The following is a 19,870-nucleotide window of genomic DNA, read 5'->3' on the forward strand; positions in this document are numbered from 1 at the left end:
GCAGGGCTATCTCAAAGCAATTCGGTCGATCCCGGCAACCGTTCTGAGTTCAGTACTGACATCAGATTTGATTTAAATTATGTAGACGTCACCGTCAATCTCACTTTAAGTCTAGCCTTTCGTGTCCAGCACGTCTATCGCGTGTGTCGCTGACTCGAAACTTATTTTAGCTGTTTGTAGCCATTGTGAAAGGACCTATTCCTACTACTCGTGCTTTTGTCCTACCTTGTACGGCCTATGAAAAATTCGGTAGCTGATAGCAAGCAGTTAGCCAGCAGTATCCGAGCTCTAAAGAAGGTAGGTGATTCCTAGTAGGCGTCTCATTCGTGCGTCGAATGGGCGCAGTGCCGCTGGGTGAAATACTTCCCTGCGGTGGAACTTTCAGTTGACACGAAAAATAGTATTAGCAGCCGGGAGAGACGACAAAATAAGGAACGAAGGAAAAAAACACGCCTGACTGGCTTAAGTCCAAGGAGCTTCTCATATGCCGGATAGAAGGGCGACAAGATATCGTCCGGTCGAGCGGCGGCGGCTGCTGCCAACATGAGCTGGCAGCAGCAACGGTAGACCGAAAACACTAGACAGAACCGTCTGCTTAATTCGACTCGTATTTTCTTACGCCTTGCATTCTGTTTGGCGCAGTGGTACACGTTTTTTTTTGGGTCGCCATAATTTCAATGACCAGTCTAGTGTCCGCTTAAATAGGCATTTGCATATCAATCAATGAGATAGCTTAATGATAATCTAGTCAGGCCGTTATATCCTATTTCGTTTCCCTGTTGTTTAGTAGGAAAGGTCGGGCCAAATTTACGGTCGGTGAACAGAGCTCGTCTATCTCAATGGGGTGTCACCAAACAATTTCTTATGAAGCGTCTTGCTTCACGTGCAGCATATGTCTATGTGGGAAGTTTTTACAGATAAGCGGCTCGCGTCCTTAGGTATTGTGCAGATGACCCGAAGTTAGAACGGATTGTCTAATCTATGTTGAGTCAAGTAAATACTAATATTCTACATGTTGCAAGATAATATTTAACATTATCGAATACATGATTACATTACAGATATGGACTTCAACCAGTGCGGCGAATTTGTTCGTTCCTTGCGTGTACTAGCTACGGTTTCCGCGAACCGGAGCTTATGGAGCTCCTGCAGACCACTGACTGCGAGCCACACCGCCTGCCACTAACCTGGATAGCTATTAAGAAAGAACTCGGTAAATATAATAGATACTTAAAATCCAAATACTATCGATACAGCACACAATGGAACGGTTTCATTTGTAAGTTATAAAGCACGGAAAGGGACACCTATTAGGCTCAATCACAAGGTTACGTAGCAGGTGCTCACGCCGTTCCAGGCATCATTCACCTGAAGAAAATTATCTTCCAACGCCTACGATATTATTTCATAAAACAACGTTGATATCGTATACGCCGTATTAGCATGCGCACGCATGGTAATAATAATAACGATTATAATATTTGTCGAAAACGGAATTTTATATTCGCTATATTATCTATGTCACCATGTGGCAATTCTGTAGAAACTTAGCCTACATTTGATATGTAGCCGTCCTCAATAGTTGGGTAAAAAATTTCTTTGATATGACCGTTCGAGATACAGGCCTGAGTACCTAAGTAATGATCACTTTCTGAGAAAATCATTTTCATATGAGCTACAACAGCAGCAGCTAATAAGGTAATGTAGGACAAACTTTGAGCTCTTGCACAGAGAGAGTGAACGCTTCTCAGTTTGCCCTGCCTATCGCTTGACCTTTTGCTCAAGCCTTTTTCAGACCAATGATTGGCCCTAACCAAAATTTCCTACACAACAAATATTGCCCATTGACGGACACAAAAATATCTATCTTTTCCGCGGCTTATTTTATCATTTAATCATACAATTTCGCTATTTCCATGGTAAAGTGATACAACAAAATGATGGATGTGCTTTCCAGATTATGATAAGGAAACTAAACATTGCGCAATATATCTATATAACTGAAGTATCCTCAACCTAACTTCAAAAGGTTTTATCTGCAGCTGCCAGCTGAAGTTCGTCAAAGCAGCGTCGAGCGCGACATTAAACGTCAAACTGTTTAGAAAAACTTAGTATTAATATAGCGGCATATTGAAATGTAAAACTTACTCGAACCGCATACCACTCAAGTTGTCCCACGAAGGCAAGAAGTTGCACTTTCCTCAATTTTAGGATGGGTTTAATGAGTGTTTGATAGATATAAAAAAAAAAAAAAACAAGGCTTCGTCGGATTGTTTACAAACGCGGAATAATGGGCCGTCTTGTGGGTTAACTTTGTTTCCAAGCTAAACACGTACAACAACACACACACGCATCATTTAGCTACATTGCCGTCGACTACTAAGTATTATTTATAGAGTAGAAATAATTAGATGAGCTGCGAGCTTACTCATAAATTTCCCTATATACTTTCCCTAGCATCGATTTTGTTGGCTTGCCTTGATGGGTCTTCATGAGCAGTTACAATTCAAAACATTCTTAATAATTGTGCGTCTGTCATGAATTATGTACGTATGATTCGATTCGGGCCATGCGTTTAAAGTTTTATAGAAATAAAATACCGAAACTATAACACGATTCATATATTGGTATGATGTTTTTTTACATGTGGTTCCAATGGAGTCCAATTTTTGACTCACTCTAATTGATTGAGCCCGAATTTTAATAGCTAAAACAGCTAAATGTTAACGTTTACCGCAAAGCAAGAACCCGTCATGTTGTGAGCACGAGTGTACACGAAAGCCAAACTCAAAAGCCTTAATTTAATGAGTTACACGCTTATATTTGCTGCTATCTAATTGTTATCGTCACGACGATTATTGTTACTTCGAGTTCAATCCACCGTTGCTACTACTACTGATATTATTGCTAGACAAGAAAAGTACGTCGATTCGTGCACGGCACGCGACGATCGATTGTGTGTGCCGATGTTAGCCGAAGCTAGCAAAGGCCCATGATGAAATAAACCGAATATTCGATGCCTGGTCCTCTCTATTTGCATACGCAATCGATCACACATCGTCGAAAACCGCCAAGGATGGCCTAGAGGTTTCATCGTTACGGTGATACTTGAGAACACTCGGAACGTACCCTACCGTGGATCACTGTCCGTCAATGAATTAGCAATGCAGTAGGAGACTAATTTTCAATTGGATGCGTTTTTCTTCGAACACGGATCTCTTTCCTACATGCTTAATTTTTTTGTTTGCCTGTTGATCATATACTGGCGCAATTGTACAAAATGTGTTTTTTTTTTGCAGGAGCGATATCATTGTTCAGTTCACAAAGTGTATGTCGAAACATTAACGCTTTATTGTAAGAGATTACTGAAAAAAGTGGGTTAAACATGCTTGTTATTACAGGCATGTTCAACTGTCTTGGTATCCATGTGCAATGGCCGAGCTGTACCATGCACATGAGCAGATAGAGTTGTCCGGGTACTCAAAGGTAGCAAAATACTAAGCTATTTTGAAGCATCTCTGCCCCAGGTAGATTCAACAGATATCCATTACCCGACATCGCCCTCGGTCGCACGCTGAATGGCATGCGACTCTTCTATTATTTATCTCAACCAGCGGAACACACCAGAGATAAATAGAGTTCAATCTATCTTACCAACGCAGTATATCATGTCGTTTAAAATACACATTAGGCCTTTCTTTACTAAGAGCACCATTATGATACACCGCTTTTATTTTTTAGCCATACATAAGTAACGCCAATCGATAAATTGAGTACGATTAGTTGAACTCAAAGTGCCTGCTGTTGTTTGTTTCCATTGAGTATTACACATACTTTTCATATGCTAATTGCAAACCTGAGTTTTTCTTTCCTAGTTAAAATTATTATTATTCATTTTCTCGGGGGACACGTGTGCACGTTGAGGAGTACAAGCAGAGTATCGTTTTAGGTAGGTAGAGTGAAGTAAGACGACACGGTCAATTGTTTATGTGTTCTTAAATTATCGTTTATATTTGAATAAGGTACCAGAAATGATGCAGCTGGAGTACTTCATTTTTTGGCCGCCTCTCTGGGAAGCCGGTAGTCTTTTAATGGTCACTAGCTCGCTAAACTAGTTCGTGAATCCAAAGAAAGCATTGAGAGTATCAGTTCTCATGAATGAGTTTTTGAGAGTATTGAAAATACTGACCTTGGCCCAACCAATACTGAAGTACGTCAAATGCGCCATAAAGGCGCCGTTAAGTTACGAAAGGTGCATTCTATTTAAAGATATCGATCTCCGTTTTTCAGGCTCACTATTAAAACGATGTTACGTTGACTGTCGATCGTACATCCAGTGGAGTCACCGTTGCATCAGTCAATGTATTAAAAATAGGTACGTGTACCGCGCACTTTTAAATAATAATAATAAGCTTCTACATATATATACGTTGTTTCTTGCGGTTTCCGTGGACGACGCCGGCAGTTACAACATGTTGTTTAGCATCTTACTGATTAGCTCGGGCAGGTGTTATAGAACAAACGATGCAACTGGTGGCGAAACACAACATCGTTGAAGTTTATCAAACATTTAAAGTAACAAAACTTTAGCATTGCCATCACTGTCGCAAAAAAGGCGTCCGAAAGCTAGCTTGTAACTGGATTACAGAAATATACGGGAGAAAGTAGCAGAAAGAACAAAAGACACCAAATCAGTGCTAGAAATAGTTGGAACTTAGAGAACGTGCTAGTGGTTTAAATGGGCATGTATAAGACCTGCTCGTTTCTCATGTCTGATGCAAACAACAGCCAGCTGTTGTCGCTCAGCCAAGCCCAGTCGGTTCGACCCTCGTAAACAACAAGCTGATCGATCCTTGACAGCTCGCTGTGGATCGAGAAGTCTGACAAGGTATAAGGGGCGGGCACCGCCTGATCCCTGTCCAGCGCAGTAGTAGAAGTCGCACTAAGTTAACGGAAAGGATAGGAAAGTAGTTGATGCCAAGGGACTCGACTAGAGAGACTTTCGATGGCGCAAAGAAAGAGTTCGAGGTATCAAATGTCGCATTTGGACCTTCCTCCTTCTTTTCTTTGGAGACGAATTATACGCTTGGATAGACTAACCGGGAACTGTCAAATCTTGCAGGTCATCTACCACTAGGGTGCGTCGAAAGCTTTTTCTACCGCCACGTTTCAAAAACTTTCGCCCAGCTGATTTGCACAGTTTTCTGTAACAACAACAATAACACAAGCAATGAACCGTCGAAGCATGAAGAAATACAAGAACCATTGATTTTATCTCCTGTGTTTAGGACGTCCTGTGAGCCGTTCAGTCTCAATCTCAGAACTCCCGAATTCCCCTTTCTTCTTTCTTCTTCGCTGCTATCACAGTTGCTTGCTACAGAAGTAGACCGGCCGCAATCGAATTGAAAGCCGATGAAAAGCCAAGGAGGAGTAACTAAGCGAACCGGCAATGAACTAACTGCAAAAAGAATTGCTTGTTTTTCGAGAATGGGTATGAAAGAAACTTTAGTTTCTTTTAAACTAAAAACTTTTAAAAACACAACCAGACCACTAAGCAGAAGTGGCTGTCTTTACGAATGCGTGACCCTCAGCAGCCAATTACTATAGTCACAGTGAAGCCAATGACATCTGTGCTCCTGTAATCAATACATTCCTTTTCCATACTAATGCCCGTCACTTATCTAATAAAGAGTAAAAATTTCGTAAAAACACTACGAATAAAAGGAAGGTTTAAAAATAAATTTAAGACAATTAAAAATCATATTATGAAATCCTGATTAGTTACACCTAACTTCTGATTTGTTTGCCGGATACAGATTATGTTTAGAGATGGTAAATTTAATAGACTCAAAAAATGTGTACATTACAAGAGAAATAGAATGCAACAAAAACCCTTCCCTTATTCTCACGACGTCAACTGAACACTCAAGTTACGACGCACTATTTATTCTATACTATAGCCATGTGACCGTAAAACCTGATTTATTTGAAAGGAAGCCCATCTAAAAAGGCCAAAAACCTCTATGAACATTAAGTCGGCTGAGATTTGGCAGGCTAATGGTAGGCACCTTGTGGTCTAGGTTCGAAGCAGGGCATAGACAAACATACGGCTCGCTTCGTGCTGGCAGGAGCTAGCGGGCCATGTATCTGTCTTATGGAACGCCTAACGGCGATACCGGTCGTAAAATTCGAAACACAGAGGCCAACGGCGCAGTAAATACGAGAAAAAAAATCTTTTCCACAATATATGAGACGTGTCAAATTTGATGTGAAATGAAAGGATAAAAAGAACGAACAGATGATGAATAAAGGAAACATAATGCAAGCATAATATTGTTAATTATAGATGTTTACCCGTCCGTTCCTTCGTATGCCTATTTAAAGATATCTTTCCGCCGGCACAGACCTGCGCAGCTGTCATGCAGAGCTGGGCGCCGCTTTCCATATGGGGTTTCTGGCGCAAAAGGAGGATAAAGCTGGAGTTCTCGGCAATTTGTATGACGATGTGGGAAAATCGAAACGAAGAGACGACTGGTCCGACATTCTGCGCGAAGTCGATGAAACCTGGATGCATCTTCTGCAGGGTGGTTAGTATAATGTGCTCATAACATTGTATGTTGTATTGAGCTTGTTATATATATATATATATATATATATATATATATATATATATATATTCGTAAATAATATTGTGAGGGAAGGGAAGCTTCGTACGGTAAATAAATCATATTGTTAAGCTTGAAAAGTTAATCCATTTATCCTTACAGAGTATACTCTCATCATATAGGTAATGTTTTGTTGGCTATCATAGCGATTTTAGACACATCTATAATTGATGCATTTACCAAATGGTAGATTCGTGCGAAAGACGGATCAATGATATGACCCCCGAAGTGTTTTTCGCAGAAATTGAATATGGTGGTTAGCACATTATTGCTTAACTTAGATGAACTCACGCAGTGATTTGTTTCTCTCTTTATTGTTCTAAATAGTGCAAAACAATACGTTGAAGTTTTTTGTGTGGAGGCTCAAGCTAATTGCCGTAATACTCACTAAACTCTACAGCCCTAAACCTGATAATGGACTTGAATTTTTCGAGTATTAGAGATACTCGAAAAATTCAAGTCGACTATAGCACTAAATGGAGCATTTATATCTACTTAGGGAATAGTTTCTCATCTTTGTCATTGGAGCTCTGATACACACAGAGGCACGTTTGCAAAGGCAAACGCGTAAACTAATTGTCTATACTACTCGTATAATACTGTAGTGCCGTAATTACGTAAGTGTATCTATGGGTTTTGCCTGAGATTATGCATTCGATCCGAGTGACTCGAGTAAATAACGCTAACATCGGTCGATGAAACGGGACCTCGTTTATGTAAATCTCCCTTTTTGACCTATTCGATCCTAGTTCTTTACTGGTAGTTGATACGAGAAGTACGGTAGGGCCACAATGGTGATCAGGCCTTGCGATATCAAATATGTACATTTCTCATATGGAGGGTATTAAAAGCGAATCAAACAATCCCAACGCTAGATCCTACAATGATTATTTAGTTAGAGCCAAAACGTCATTATGATTTTAGCGAATATATGCGACGCAGGATGTCACAAGCGACAAAAAGTCAAGGGAATAATTTGGCCTAGTTTCACAGACCCGACGTAACCATCACTATTTCGAACAAGTAGCACGGCCTATAGGAATAAACTATATAACATACAAGGCTATCTAAAACATCACGAAATAAATAGTCTCTTGAGAGAAAATAAGGATGCGTTTCAAAACAAACGACATGTATACATGAGTGGCCTCAGACAGGAACTTATGCTCTATAGTTATCCGCTCGCACGATAGAGATTCTCCAGTAACTACATACATTCTTGCCGGCTGTTCACTGTGCTTAGTGCGGGGTCAGTCATTTTTACGGGCACATTTTTCTGTGCAAAGGATACTTACAGCATCGAGTCTCGAAGAAACAGGCAGGAGAATATCATCAATATGTTAGATAGTAAGGCTGCACCCAGAGGACAAAAGTAAACTTGAAGTTAAGTTGGGTTCTTGCGCTGCAAACTTGGCAGGTTATAGCCCATTTTTTGCACGTAAGCCACTCCCAATATGTTTTTATCCGAACGGGGCTTCGCTGCTGTGCAGACAGTAGCTTCGCTAGTCATTCGCCAAGCGAAGAAGAAAAGAATCTCTTCCCAGTTATAGATTTACAATAGCTTACCGAATCGAAACAAGTTAGGAAAGCAGCTTCCTCATTTATGTCAGAGTAGAATACGACAAAAAATTTCATGGAAAATATTTCCTTTTCTGTATTACACCACAATTAAAGCACAAATTGAAACAATGAAAAATCATATAGCTGGTAAATACACACACACACACACACACACTTGCTGAACAATTTATATAGATAACAAATACCCACGGAAGTTCTATTTAGTGCGCGTCATCGCCAGGGAAAAATGGTAAAATTTCAATATATGTGCGGTATATGGGCTTTAGTCTATCGTTTCATATTGTCCATGGTGAAAAACCTTATGCGAGCGCTGAATCTGAGATGTAGGCTTCGTTAGTAGTGCCTAATGATTCATTTGTAGTAACAGACACAGGGAGGCGACCTAACTCAATATTCAATAGTCTGATTCGCTGAAAGAGCAATGAGATGGCCGGGGAAAGAAACGACGAGGGCACGTGGCATCTATATGGGGCAGTGTGGAGCATGAAAAGGCTCCAACTGGCTGCGACACCGTGAACACAACAGCCATAGAGCCATAAAACGGCAGTCATAGAGGAATATACTCAGATACACGCCCTGCACTTGATGAACAGGAATATTTAAGTATGGACGATCCGTGGGCAGTTGAACCAACTGAGTAAGCGGGTCAGAGACTCAGGCTCAACGTTGTTGGTCGAAAAAGGACCATTGTGCTCAGGCGTATCAAGGTAATTGAAAAAAAATCAGTCGAAGACAACATGCGCGATACCGAGAAGAACCAGTGCCTCAAGGAGAAACAAAATAATATCATAAGATGGAAAAACCAATCAATGAAGTACGGATTTGCCATATAGAGCTGTTTTCCACAAATAACGTATTTAGAAAACGAAGAAAGAACGTTTCTTAGGAACTTTGAATGCAAGCATTGAAGCTAAAAACGCAGAACGAGTCGAGGGTAATACCGTAAAGTTTCCAGGCAGTACCGTCCCTAAAATGAATAGTCGCTGTTTTAACCGGATTTTTACACGGCATACAAAATCACAAACAAATAGTAATAACAATCAAATACTATACTCGTTATCCAGAAATAGTGCAACACTTGCCCTATGCGCATCCGACAGATTTGAAAGCACAGTAATCTTCGAAAGGATTATGCGAAAAATCTACTACATTTAAAACTACTACTACAAAGCGCTACCGCAACATATTTTTATATGCTCGTCTCTTCAACGAAGCCACGTTTGCCTGTGCAAAATGGCCGGATTACGTCATGTACCCTGCACCTTAATCTTAGACTTGACGCTCCTGGTCTGTCTCTTTATTTTGTATCTTGTTCATGATGAGCTAGATTGGTTTTCTAGTTGACAAGCATACACATACTTTAGAGGCTGCAATTTGATTTTGTGCCATGTATTGAGCTTTTGTTTCATCCTGACGGCGGCCTTCCAGAGCGCCGACAGTTTCTCGACAGCCGGCTGATTCAGACAGACAAATAGGCACAGTCCCCATTTGAAAGCTAGATTCAGCTTTACAATTGTGTTGGGTTTCGGTGCCAGCGAAGCGTATGCAAGCATATGTTCTTTGAGCTGTTGAGGACTAAAGGTGTGGCGTTTCGAAGAAAAACGTATGTAGAACCAGGCGACCGCGTTCTACAGATGAGGGGGTAAACGAGATAAAATTTCTCCGACTACCAATGGTAAGATTTTTAATAAATCAAATGGCATTTCCCAAAGATCGTTTGTCAAAAAATGGAACGTCGCTTAAAAAGCTTTTAGCTTATTGTTACGAGAATCCTATAGGCACAAGAGAAAACAGCATTTTCTGTGTTTCTATATGCGCACATCTTTTTCAATATTACTAGAAGCAAATAAAAAGAGCATTCTTTTAATAAATGCATTGTAGTAGTAATAGAGCTGACCTAACGTCTTGGACTGAACTCTGCTTTTCGCGGCCATACCGCATAAGTTGGCACTTAAAGCATTTTACATAAATGTTCAAATCGTCCTCGTACGCGCGTCATTGTGAAACGGACCGGGTAACGTTTCGACATCGTCGAACACGGACAGATGCGGCGCCAAATTTCGAAAGATTCGTTAGCATATGCCGCAAGCAAGCGTGGCAGAACGTCGTTTACAATAGAAAGTAGCTGTAGAGAAGATCGAATCGTATATTTGGCCTCTGCAGGTTATTGTACTTACTGAAAGTTGTCACGTAAGCGTAGGTTTATGTGAAATTGTCCAACTGAGTACCTACCTAGCGATGCTTCCGAAAAGGAAGACAGCTTGAATGATGCATTTGGTCCTTTATCACATACAGTGCTTTCACCTCCAAGGAAATTTTACCCCGTGCTTTTCCCGATTGTTTCCACATATTGCCAAATTGCCCTGACTGTAATTTCGTGTACATATGGTGTTACCATTCTGTTTCATAGCTGTTTCAAGTAACGCCTAACGGCTTGCCCGAACCACGAAACATATAACACTATATATAACATATATAAAGCTCTTACTGATATCATCATGTTTTTCGTGTACCACAGACTTGCCCCCATGTTGAACTGTGCTGCTATTGAAACTAATCGTTTCGACAATATCCAGACATAGGGAATCAGAAGTAACCAGTATGTAGGAATATTCACTTCTTGGTTTAATTAAGTTAGAGCTTAATCTTAGCTTGAGAATGTTTTCGTTTGTCTAAAAGTGACTGCCAGTACATTTTGTTGTGGATGCAAAAGATTACTGTGCGAATATGTGTGTTAAATTTACGACACAAAGAAGATATTATACTGCGGGTTACATACAGGAAATAACATTTCCTTAGTTCACACAAGGCCTGTACATAATATATCATATTTGACGCAAATCCGATTATGTTGCACATATTAAGAACGTATTTTTACCCGGTCTATATACATATGTCTATTAGTGTTAGCTTTGTACGTGCGTCTGAAAATGTATAATCTAGAAAGACGCAATAATATCGAGAACTGTCCTGCCAGCAATGCTGGAACCACATAAAAGGGATTATGACCGCGTGCCGACAGAAAACTACAAATATACTAGATTATTGTTTCCTCTTTGAAGATCAGTTATTTCAGAATTGCAGTGAATATTATTCATTAAACCTACTCGCTGCTACTGGCAAATTGCTAGAGATACAGAACCGCGTAGAAAAAAATGGACGCAGCAGTTACTTTGCCCGAACTTTGCCTGAAAGCCACTATATTTTTGAGTAGAGGAAATTTTATGCCATATAACGACCCTAAATGAACGCGAGTCGTGCAACGAACGCTTCTCGGTACTCTGTGCTTATGGAAATACGGACAAATGACTTGCCGCTTAGAAATACGAAAAGCGCATACAGAAGCATAGCGTACCCCAAAACAATGGCACGGTTTTGATATGGTTGGTTATTGGAAGAGGTTTTAGGAAGTTAAGCATCTGACAGCGTGTTCCCCCAAGGCGATTCCTGTCAGTACTCGTTGCTAAGCTGACCACATGGAGTTGACCCGATGTTTTTGGCCAGATCGTGCGCTCTGCATGAATAATGAGATTATAGAGACAGCCTTCGTCTCTGTCTAGTAAAATGCGAACTCAGAAACCACTCGCAGAAATGACACCTTAATTATATATAGATGATATTTCGTCCAAGCATGTAAAAAAAATCGCGTTAAGCATGGTACAATAGATCCTGTGAATGATAGAAACCATCTACATGTCATCTAGCACTAGTGATCTGAAGCAACCCCGATTCTTGGAGCAGCCCCGTAAGAGGGGATCAACGTATTGTCGATGCGTGAGGTTAGCTAAAAAAAAAAGCAAAAATTATATCTTCTACGTAACTAGTCACTGTTGCTGCAATAGGATATTTCATGTACGGAATGAAATTACCACAATGACTCAATATTTAATAGGCAGTCATTTGCGGATGTCTACGCCTACGGAAATGTTTCTACGCCAGCTGCTCTCTATGCAAGTGACAAATCAGTCAGTTCCAATCCTCAGGGCGAGTGGCCACCGACTGCCACACCAGTTGGAAATTCTCGCTCAAAACTCGTCGTATTGTCGAGCCATGTGTGTGTACATGCGATTTATCTTCTGAGCTAGTTGGTAGGCTTGCGTACACTTAAGGCTATTCAAGGTGACTCTGATAGCACTACGCTGATCTTCGTTCTACAACTTTACCCAGGTGTCTCAGTAAGAAAGGTCTCTCCCACTGTATCCGGAACTGCTGTTAGGTTGACAGAATAAATAGCAGTGAACGGTAGTCTTTCGTTCTCTTTTTACTTCTGCTAGAAAGTCATGGAGGTAAATCCGACATTCCGGCCGCTTCTTAGATTGCTGCCACCTTAGTCCCGGGTTTTGGTGGCTGGCGGTCGCAGCCGCAGCAGTAGCTCATCGATTCACCGACCACGTAAAGCAGAACTTGTCGCTTTTCGCAACAAAAACGTGGTAATGTACTCGTAACCGAGCGTGAGACCACCTCGAGCGATCTCTTCCACGGAGACAGCGTTAGTTTCCGACATTAGTAGTTATGGCCTGCCGCCATAGTGACGGCCCGACAGAAGTGGGGAACGGCGAGTCAAAACAGCCGGGAACAAATAACCACTTCTTCATCAGCCTTATTTCGAATCGCTAACCTCTTATTTGCGAAATTGCTCTGTACATGATAGTGCTGACGTAATAGGTTAACTATGATTATAGTGCTTCAGATCATGCAGCTCTGACACACACCGTGTCGTCGATCGCCTGGCAGCAGAATTACATAGAGTGGCAGAAATTAACACGGTGATGCTTTTTGAAGGTGCCTATAACCCGTGCGTGAACCAATACTTAATTCAGTAGACAAACTGAGCTGTGAGGTGAGAAAGCAAGCATGTATAACGGCCTTCCGAAGTGACATTTAAAGTATGAGGAATACGTTTGAGCCGTCTGAATTTTATTTGAAGTACGGTTAGTATCTCCGTACAGGAACTTCCGAGTGAGTATGTTTTGTATTAATTTCATTAAAAACTCAATAGAAGATTATAAAAATGTTTGGCAAAACAAATGCTTTGTAAGGAAACAGAATGAACAGCACGGCAGGGGAATAGAAAACTATTTACATTAGAAAAGTTTGTTGTCATAGTCATATTTTAGGAGCGAAAATTTGGTAAATGGTAGTACTAGTAGTTTCTGTCCGAGTGAAAAGCCTGTTATAGAAATACCGAATAGAAGATGTTTGAAACCATGCAAGCTTTAAGATGCTAGAAAAATTATGTGCATTCCAAAAAATAAAATAAAATAAAAATGGCTCTTAGAGCTCTCTCTATAAAGCGAACCAGCCGATACGGTTTCTCTATTGTATCATTCACTTTACGAAACTGAACATTACTTCAGTTTGAAGTACGAGCCTAGAGTGACTGTGCATAGGCAAGCAGGTCATAAATCATTGAGCAAACGTTTACTAAGATGAACTTAGTATGCAAGTTAGTGTCGTACAAAAATAGGCTGGCGCGAGTTATTTCATTCAGGTTCACATAAAATACAACGTATCTTACTGATTTAATACCTAGAAAACTAACAATAACTCTCTGTGTTACTACCAAAAAGTCAGTCCCCATGTATCAGAGTATTTTGATACTCCTTTAAAGATTCTTCTTACATTATATGGACGTCGTTTTGTAAAAAACATTTAGCGGAATATATAATGCTGATGAATGAGGCATAATGGAAAATGCGTTAGTAATAAGAAATAAAGCAAAAACCGTTTGGAGACTTTGAGAAAACGACGACTTATCTGCGCATGTTGAAAGCACCCAAACGGTGCTGGTCTCTAACGACAAGATGGAGAAATGTCCTGGCTAAGAGCAAAACCAATTATATAAACATACTCTAAAGCGTACGAATTTCATTACATGGCCTCATACCTGTTTCATATTTTAATACAGACAGCTACAGCATAATTCTTGCTTTAGACAAAAAAAAGCAAACAGCGTCATTTAAATGTGTAAAAATAGCGGTTACTCAATTGGAATTTATATAGAACATAACCGTTACTTACAGACTCTGTATGCAGTACAAACGAGCGGAGCTACTTCTATGTAGCAACTATAAACATAACATATGTCAGTGAGGTAATACAACAGGCAATGAGGTACGACGATTGTTGTATTACCATAGTAGATCAGTACAATTTATTTATACGGCGTTCCGTCTAAACCAAAATTTCTCTTATAGGCTATTTTGAAGATACCTTTTTTTTGCATGTGCCTGAATTGTCATCCTTGATGGCCCTGCTTTTTCAATATAAGTGCTGCACTTCGCGACCACTTTCAATTTCGAACTTAAACTGGACCTGATTGGTCATTTTTAAAATACTTATTCCCTATTCCAAGCATAACATTTGCATCACAATTGTCCAACAAACGATATTAGTCAATATCGACTTTAAAATATCGCTCTAGTACGATAGATATAAAAAAATACCTAACGAAATTATGTTTTGGGCCAACAGCAAGCTAAACGCCTCTAATATACAATAGTTTAAAATGGTCAAAAAGTGCAAAAAAAAAAGCATAAAAACAATTTTTACCACCCAATTAGCAACAGATATTCTTCTTTCTAAAACGGCCGTTCATGTATGGAAAGTTGCAGCTAACAACAAGAACGACTTTGAGACATCTGTATACATTTTCATGCCTTTCCAGTCTAAACCATATTATAGATCTTCTGGTTTACCTCATGAAGATCTTCCTCAGATTTTTTACAAGCTGCATGAAAACTGACAATAATATGCAGCACTGTTTTGCAATTTTGGGCAAGAAAAGAAGTTTGTTATCTTGGCGAAATGGTGATCCTGCGTGATGAGATTGGATAATAGCTGATCTTCCTTCAGTCAGATTGCACTGCTTTCCGTCATGATGGGTTCTTTGTTCGGTTCTAGACAGAACTGGCTTTCTTCCAGCGGCAAAGGTATCGGAGAGACGCATGGTCGCTCCGATAAAGCGTCCGCTGAAGTTTAAGCGGATTCAGACGCAACACCTATCACGCTTACTTGTGACGTAGTCATGATTTTGTAGATATTGGAAGAATGTGATTTCCATTAGAGACATCAAGTTTCGATGGCCAATTACGAAATATTCACGCAGGATAGAGGTCTTTTGTCCGCGTCTAATACATTCTGTTCTGATTCTGTTTTTAATATCAACAATCCCAAGCGTTCTGGGAAGAGGTGGAATCGTCGAAGCAAATCATGATTTGCTCGAAGGCTTTAGAATGTGAAGGCTTGCCAGGTATACGATATAACTCATGAATGCCCCTGACCTATGTGGGTAGCTCTGACGCGAAGTCCTTGAATGGTATGGTTTAGAATAGGACGACTAGAGTATTGGTCCATTCGAAATTATACTGCATGAGGGTGTCTTTTAGAGATAGATGAACCTCTTATTCGCCCCCCGTGTATTTTGGCAACCTAAAGAAATCCCGGTTGCATCGCTCGTTTCGTGCATCTTTCATCTTCGAGTGTCCCACAGTGGGAACCACAAAGGGAAGAAAGTGAGCATATCAGAATATCCAACTGAACTCCCTATTACATACACTTGGAGTTCTTGGGCTCGACACTGATGTTAGGCAAGACTAGATATATAGCTTCTATCGGTGTATGCCAAGCATCACCGGTACACATCGGGAAACACTGCTTTTTGAATCGAAACACATTTTCCATTGCTTATAATTCTCAGTCTCGCAATGCATGTTGGCAGATGCTTATGTATATATATATATATATATATATATATATTACACAGAAAACTGGCTAGAAGCACATTATTCATGGTTACATGTTTCTGTACTTATACGGTGTACCACTGTACGACATTTGTATAGCATTGAGATATGGTGTTTTTTCCAAAAAAGTAAATCTTCTTTGCGCATGCTAAAATTGCAGCTACGTTCCCTATAATGTGCTGTACACACACCGCGTGTTTCATTCGCGCGCGGTGCAATTAGACAGCGGCAGTGATCCGCTGGACTAACATTAGCCAGACGACATCGCAATACTGTTAGCAATATGTCATCCCCGCCTTGACTGCCTTCATACACGGATACATATCGCAGAAGGCAACAATAGGATAAGACAGGGTAGGTACCCTGTCTTATCCTATTATTAATAACGTATCGATGGCCTGTTCGGCCAGTATCGTCTGCTTTGGACCAGGTCATTTTCAGGCAACACTGTTTAGAAACTATAATAACAAATAACTTTATAGGCAAAGTCGCAAATACGAGATGGTATCAATTTGCAAATCAGATGATTACTTCGTCTTCTGCTCTCAGTGTTTCGTGAACACGTTTTCAACATTTGAATGATGGCTGAAAGTATGAGACGTCAGAGAACTGGCGCAAAAATGGTTCATAGGTGAAAATTTATTACGCCTATCATTATACGGCTAATATTTTTAGTCCCATATTGTATATGGGTTCGGGGCGTAAAACATACAATATGGAGGCGCTGGATTATATATTAGCTGTGGAAGCGGCATCTGCTGGACTCAAGGCAAAGCATGTTTCTCTCCAGAAGCATACGGATCGTTTATACCTAACCTAGTAATAAGAGCGACCAACTACAAAATGCTTATTGACAGAGAATCTCATAGTTATTACATGTACCTGTACGCGCAACGTCTCCTATGGAGACCGGGCTTACTGGTGAGGTTTCGTATTAACAGTGCAAGAATAATTATTTTGTAATTACCTTTTGGATATGTAAGGCTTAGCCCGGAACGCGTCCACGCCTTGATCCCACTTTTGCAGACACTCAGACCTTGATTGCGCCATCCGCTAGAGTGGGTTTCCCTTTTCGTGCTTGGAGCCTTCCTTCTCTTTATCTTGCTCCCTCTCAGAGAATCAGATACTACATGCTAGGTAAAATGTCGTTATCCATTGCAAAGTCGTTTTAAGATTAGATGCATATTCCTCCTGTAGGGAGCTCTTCGTGAATGAAGCACCCAGTTTACATTAACTTGTGATTATAAATCGTACTAATGACTGCAACCAGCTTCCACCTGGAAAATCGATGGAAAGGGCGTTCAGATATAGAATATATTTAATTCACAGCAAATTTATTAGGACTTGCTTTTTCATGAGCTAATGTAGATGCCATACCGCGCGCGGCGACATCAGGTAAGCAGCTTGAGTTCTGTACATCTTTTAATCAACGCATTATTTTCCGAACGTACATCACATACACGGGAAAGAGTTTCAGTCCTTTGCACACATAGGGGTCAATCGAAATTTCTAGGGGAGAACCTGCTCCTCTAATTAAGGAAAGGGGGCTAACTATCAACTAGATAATTGCCCCATGTATAACATCTATCTGAGAAGTCTATTTACTGTTGCGATAATCCTATTTGCCTGAGTTGGGTTACAAGGTAGTAACTAATAACTTGTATTCTAGTTAAAGTTGACAGCTTTATAAGAGCTATATCTCTCTGTTAATACAACAAACAGTTCATCCTAACGATGGTCGTACTATGTAGTCCGAAGAAAGTTACCCGTTACACAAACACGTACCTTGTATGTACATTCAATTTTAGTCGTATCTTTATCAGGTAGCTCACGTGTACGTTCAAATTACTTCTCGAATGAATTATATAATAATAGATGGAAAGCTGTGTGTATTTCTTTCCGCCATTTATGGCTGCTTAAATTCCTCATTTTTGCTTTTGCATTTTCGATGCGTGAACATTTTTCCAAAACCTTAGTCAAAGACACAACAAAACAAACGACCTCCATACGGCCTATCAGACAATGTAGTGCTGTTGCTTCCTCGGGAGAGATAACAAGAAATTTTCAGTTTGTCCTCCTTCACTCGAAGTACGCTGGTTTGAGTAAGAACTCTTTGCATTCGGCGCATCAGCATGACTTCACAAAGAATATATCGCAGTACGAGTACTGCACAGAGTTGCTTTATAGCTCAGTAGAGAAGTTCTCGGCTTTTTATCTATAAGCGGGTAGTATTCTAAGCAGAACATTTGTTCTCAAAAGAGAAAATTTCTGTCTCTGCAGAGGAACATCTCAAACTCTATCAGAATGCCTTAGATCTATCTAAGAGAAATCTAATCTCAAAATCGGTCGCGCAAAGTCTGTTTCAACATAAAACTGTCAATGACAGCCTATTTTCGTTTTATGATGAGCTCAGCTGTACACTCGTAATGCAGCGCGTGAGCCGTTGGAATAATATCCATGGTACGTTACTACAAAGTAGCCTTACGCATTATCAGCTTGCCTATCGGCAAAAGTTTAAATTGACGAGCTTGAGTACCAATGCTTTTTCCAATAGTCCCTATGCAGAGCTGGTTTTCTCAGCGGCTGTTTTATTATCGAAATATATGTTCAGGGCGCATGGCGTCCGAAGCATGACGCACAATAATTCATATTTTAAAATTCACTCAATATAGGTACAAGTCGGTTTTGATCCTCCTTCGACAATTGTTCTTAGAAGCTTGACGACGTGTATTATGTTATGTACGGTATAGACCACAATGATCGACATAAGTCTCTGGGAACGAATATGGCCGAAGATATGTATATTGTTAAATTTTCGTGTTTTAAATTGTATCACCGTTAGAAGTCTACGGTGATTCGATGTACTTTTGTGACTTGTTAAATTATATCGGCTTGTGAATATTCTCTTCCAATCGCAGGTGAGATGACGCGTTTAAAGCATGATGCCGTATGTAATTTTGAGTTTTTGCAATGCGCCGTTAGGGGAGCCTCCGTTAGTTATGTTCGATCAGTTCTCGAGATGGTGCGTTCACAGCTGCTCGATTGGGAAATTGAGGTCGTCTATAACATGACGAAACAGGCCGTTGATGTGCTAAGTCAGGATCCACAACAGCTGGCAACTGAAATACTTAACTGGCTAACCCCATATGCAGGTAAGTTGATTTTTGCTGTTACAGAAGCGCATTACTAAGCTAAGAATCTCTATGAAGTTATGAAAGGTCAAATTTATCTCCAAGACCACGGAGCCTGGAATTAAGTTACTTCCACCATAAGCTGCTTGAGAGACTACACAACAATCATTATTTACCAGTAGTTGGCCCTCCCACATTAACGCTATTATGAACACGGTCTGCTCAGGTTTATTTGTAGTCACAATTTCTTGCTTATTGCTAAGTAACTGCTTCGAGTTTTTCCTTGAGCTGCCGTCAGTCAGCTCGATACGTATTGTCCCAGCTACTACTATGACTGCACGTAACGCTCCCTCGTAAGTAAAGGGCTGGGCATATACGTACACGGTAGTGTTATTTAAATATTGCATTCTAGATAACATTCACTACTGGTAGGTATATACTATTTAGTTGTTTATTGTTCCACGTGATAGTTAGTCCTCTCAACTATCGGTGGATGATACGGCTCTTTTGCTTCTGTTGTAATGGACTCCCACTCCTACTAACTACTTTACTCTCCAACTGAAGCGATAGAAAAGCAGAATAAGATCTTTGAAAGATGGATAGTTTTCTGCTATCCAGGCCAGCCCAACAGATATTTGGCGCTTGCTTGTACATAAGCTTTATCCTGGCCAGAGACTAGCAACAGCTACAACCGCAGCAGGCGCCAGGCACAACGTCTTAATCGATATGGGCTTGACGCAGCATGGCC

General features: G+C 40.4%; 1 protein-coding gene across 1 annotated transcript in view; it reads left to right on the forward strand.

The window, feature by feature from the left end:
- The window catches only part of LOC111266622 (protein qui-1), a 72,499-nt gene that overhangs the window by 13,659 nt on the left and 38,970 nt on the right, over positions 1 to 19,870 (forward strand). Inside the window, exons 6-9 of the mRNA XM_022844259.2 lie at positions 1,062 to 1,213; positions 4,291 to 4,375; positions 6,385 to 6,587; positions 18,910 to 19,143. Coding sequence (XP_022699994.2) covers positions 1,062 to 1,213; positions 4,291 to 4,375; positions 6,385 to 6,587; positions 18,910 to 19,143 — 674 coding nt within the window. The remainder of the gene's footprint in view (positions 1 to 1,061; positions 1,214 to 4,290; positions 4,376 to 6,384; positions 6,588 to 18,909; positions 19,144 to 19,870) is intronic.

Source organism: Varroa jacobsoni, unplaced genomic scaffold (assembly GCF_002532875.2).
Source record: "Varroa jacobsoni isolate VJ856 unplaced genomic scaffold, vjacob_1.0 scaffold_1104, whole genome shotgun sequence".
In the NCBI taxonomy this organism is placed as follows: Eukaryota; Metazoa; Arthropoda; class Arachnida; order Mesostigmata; family Varroidae; genus Varroa; species Varroa jacobsoni.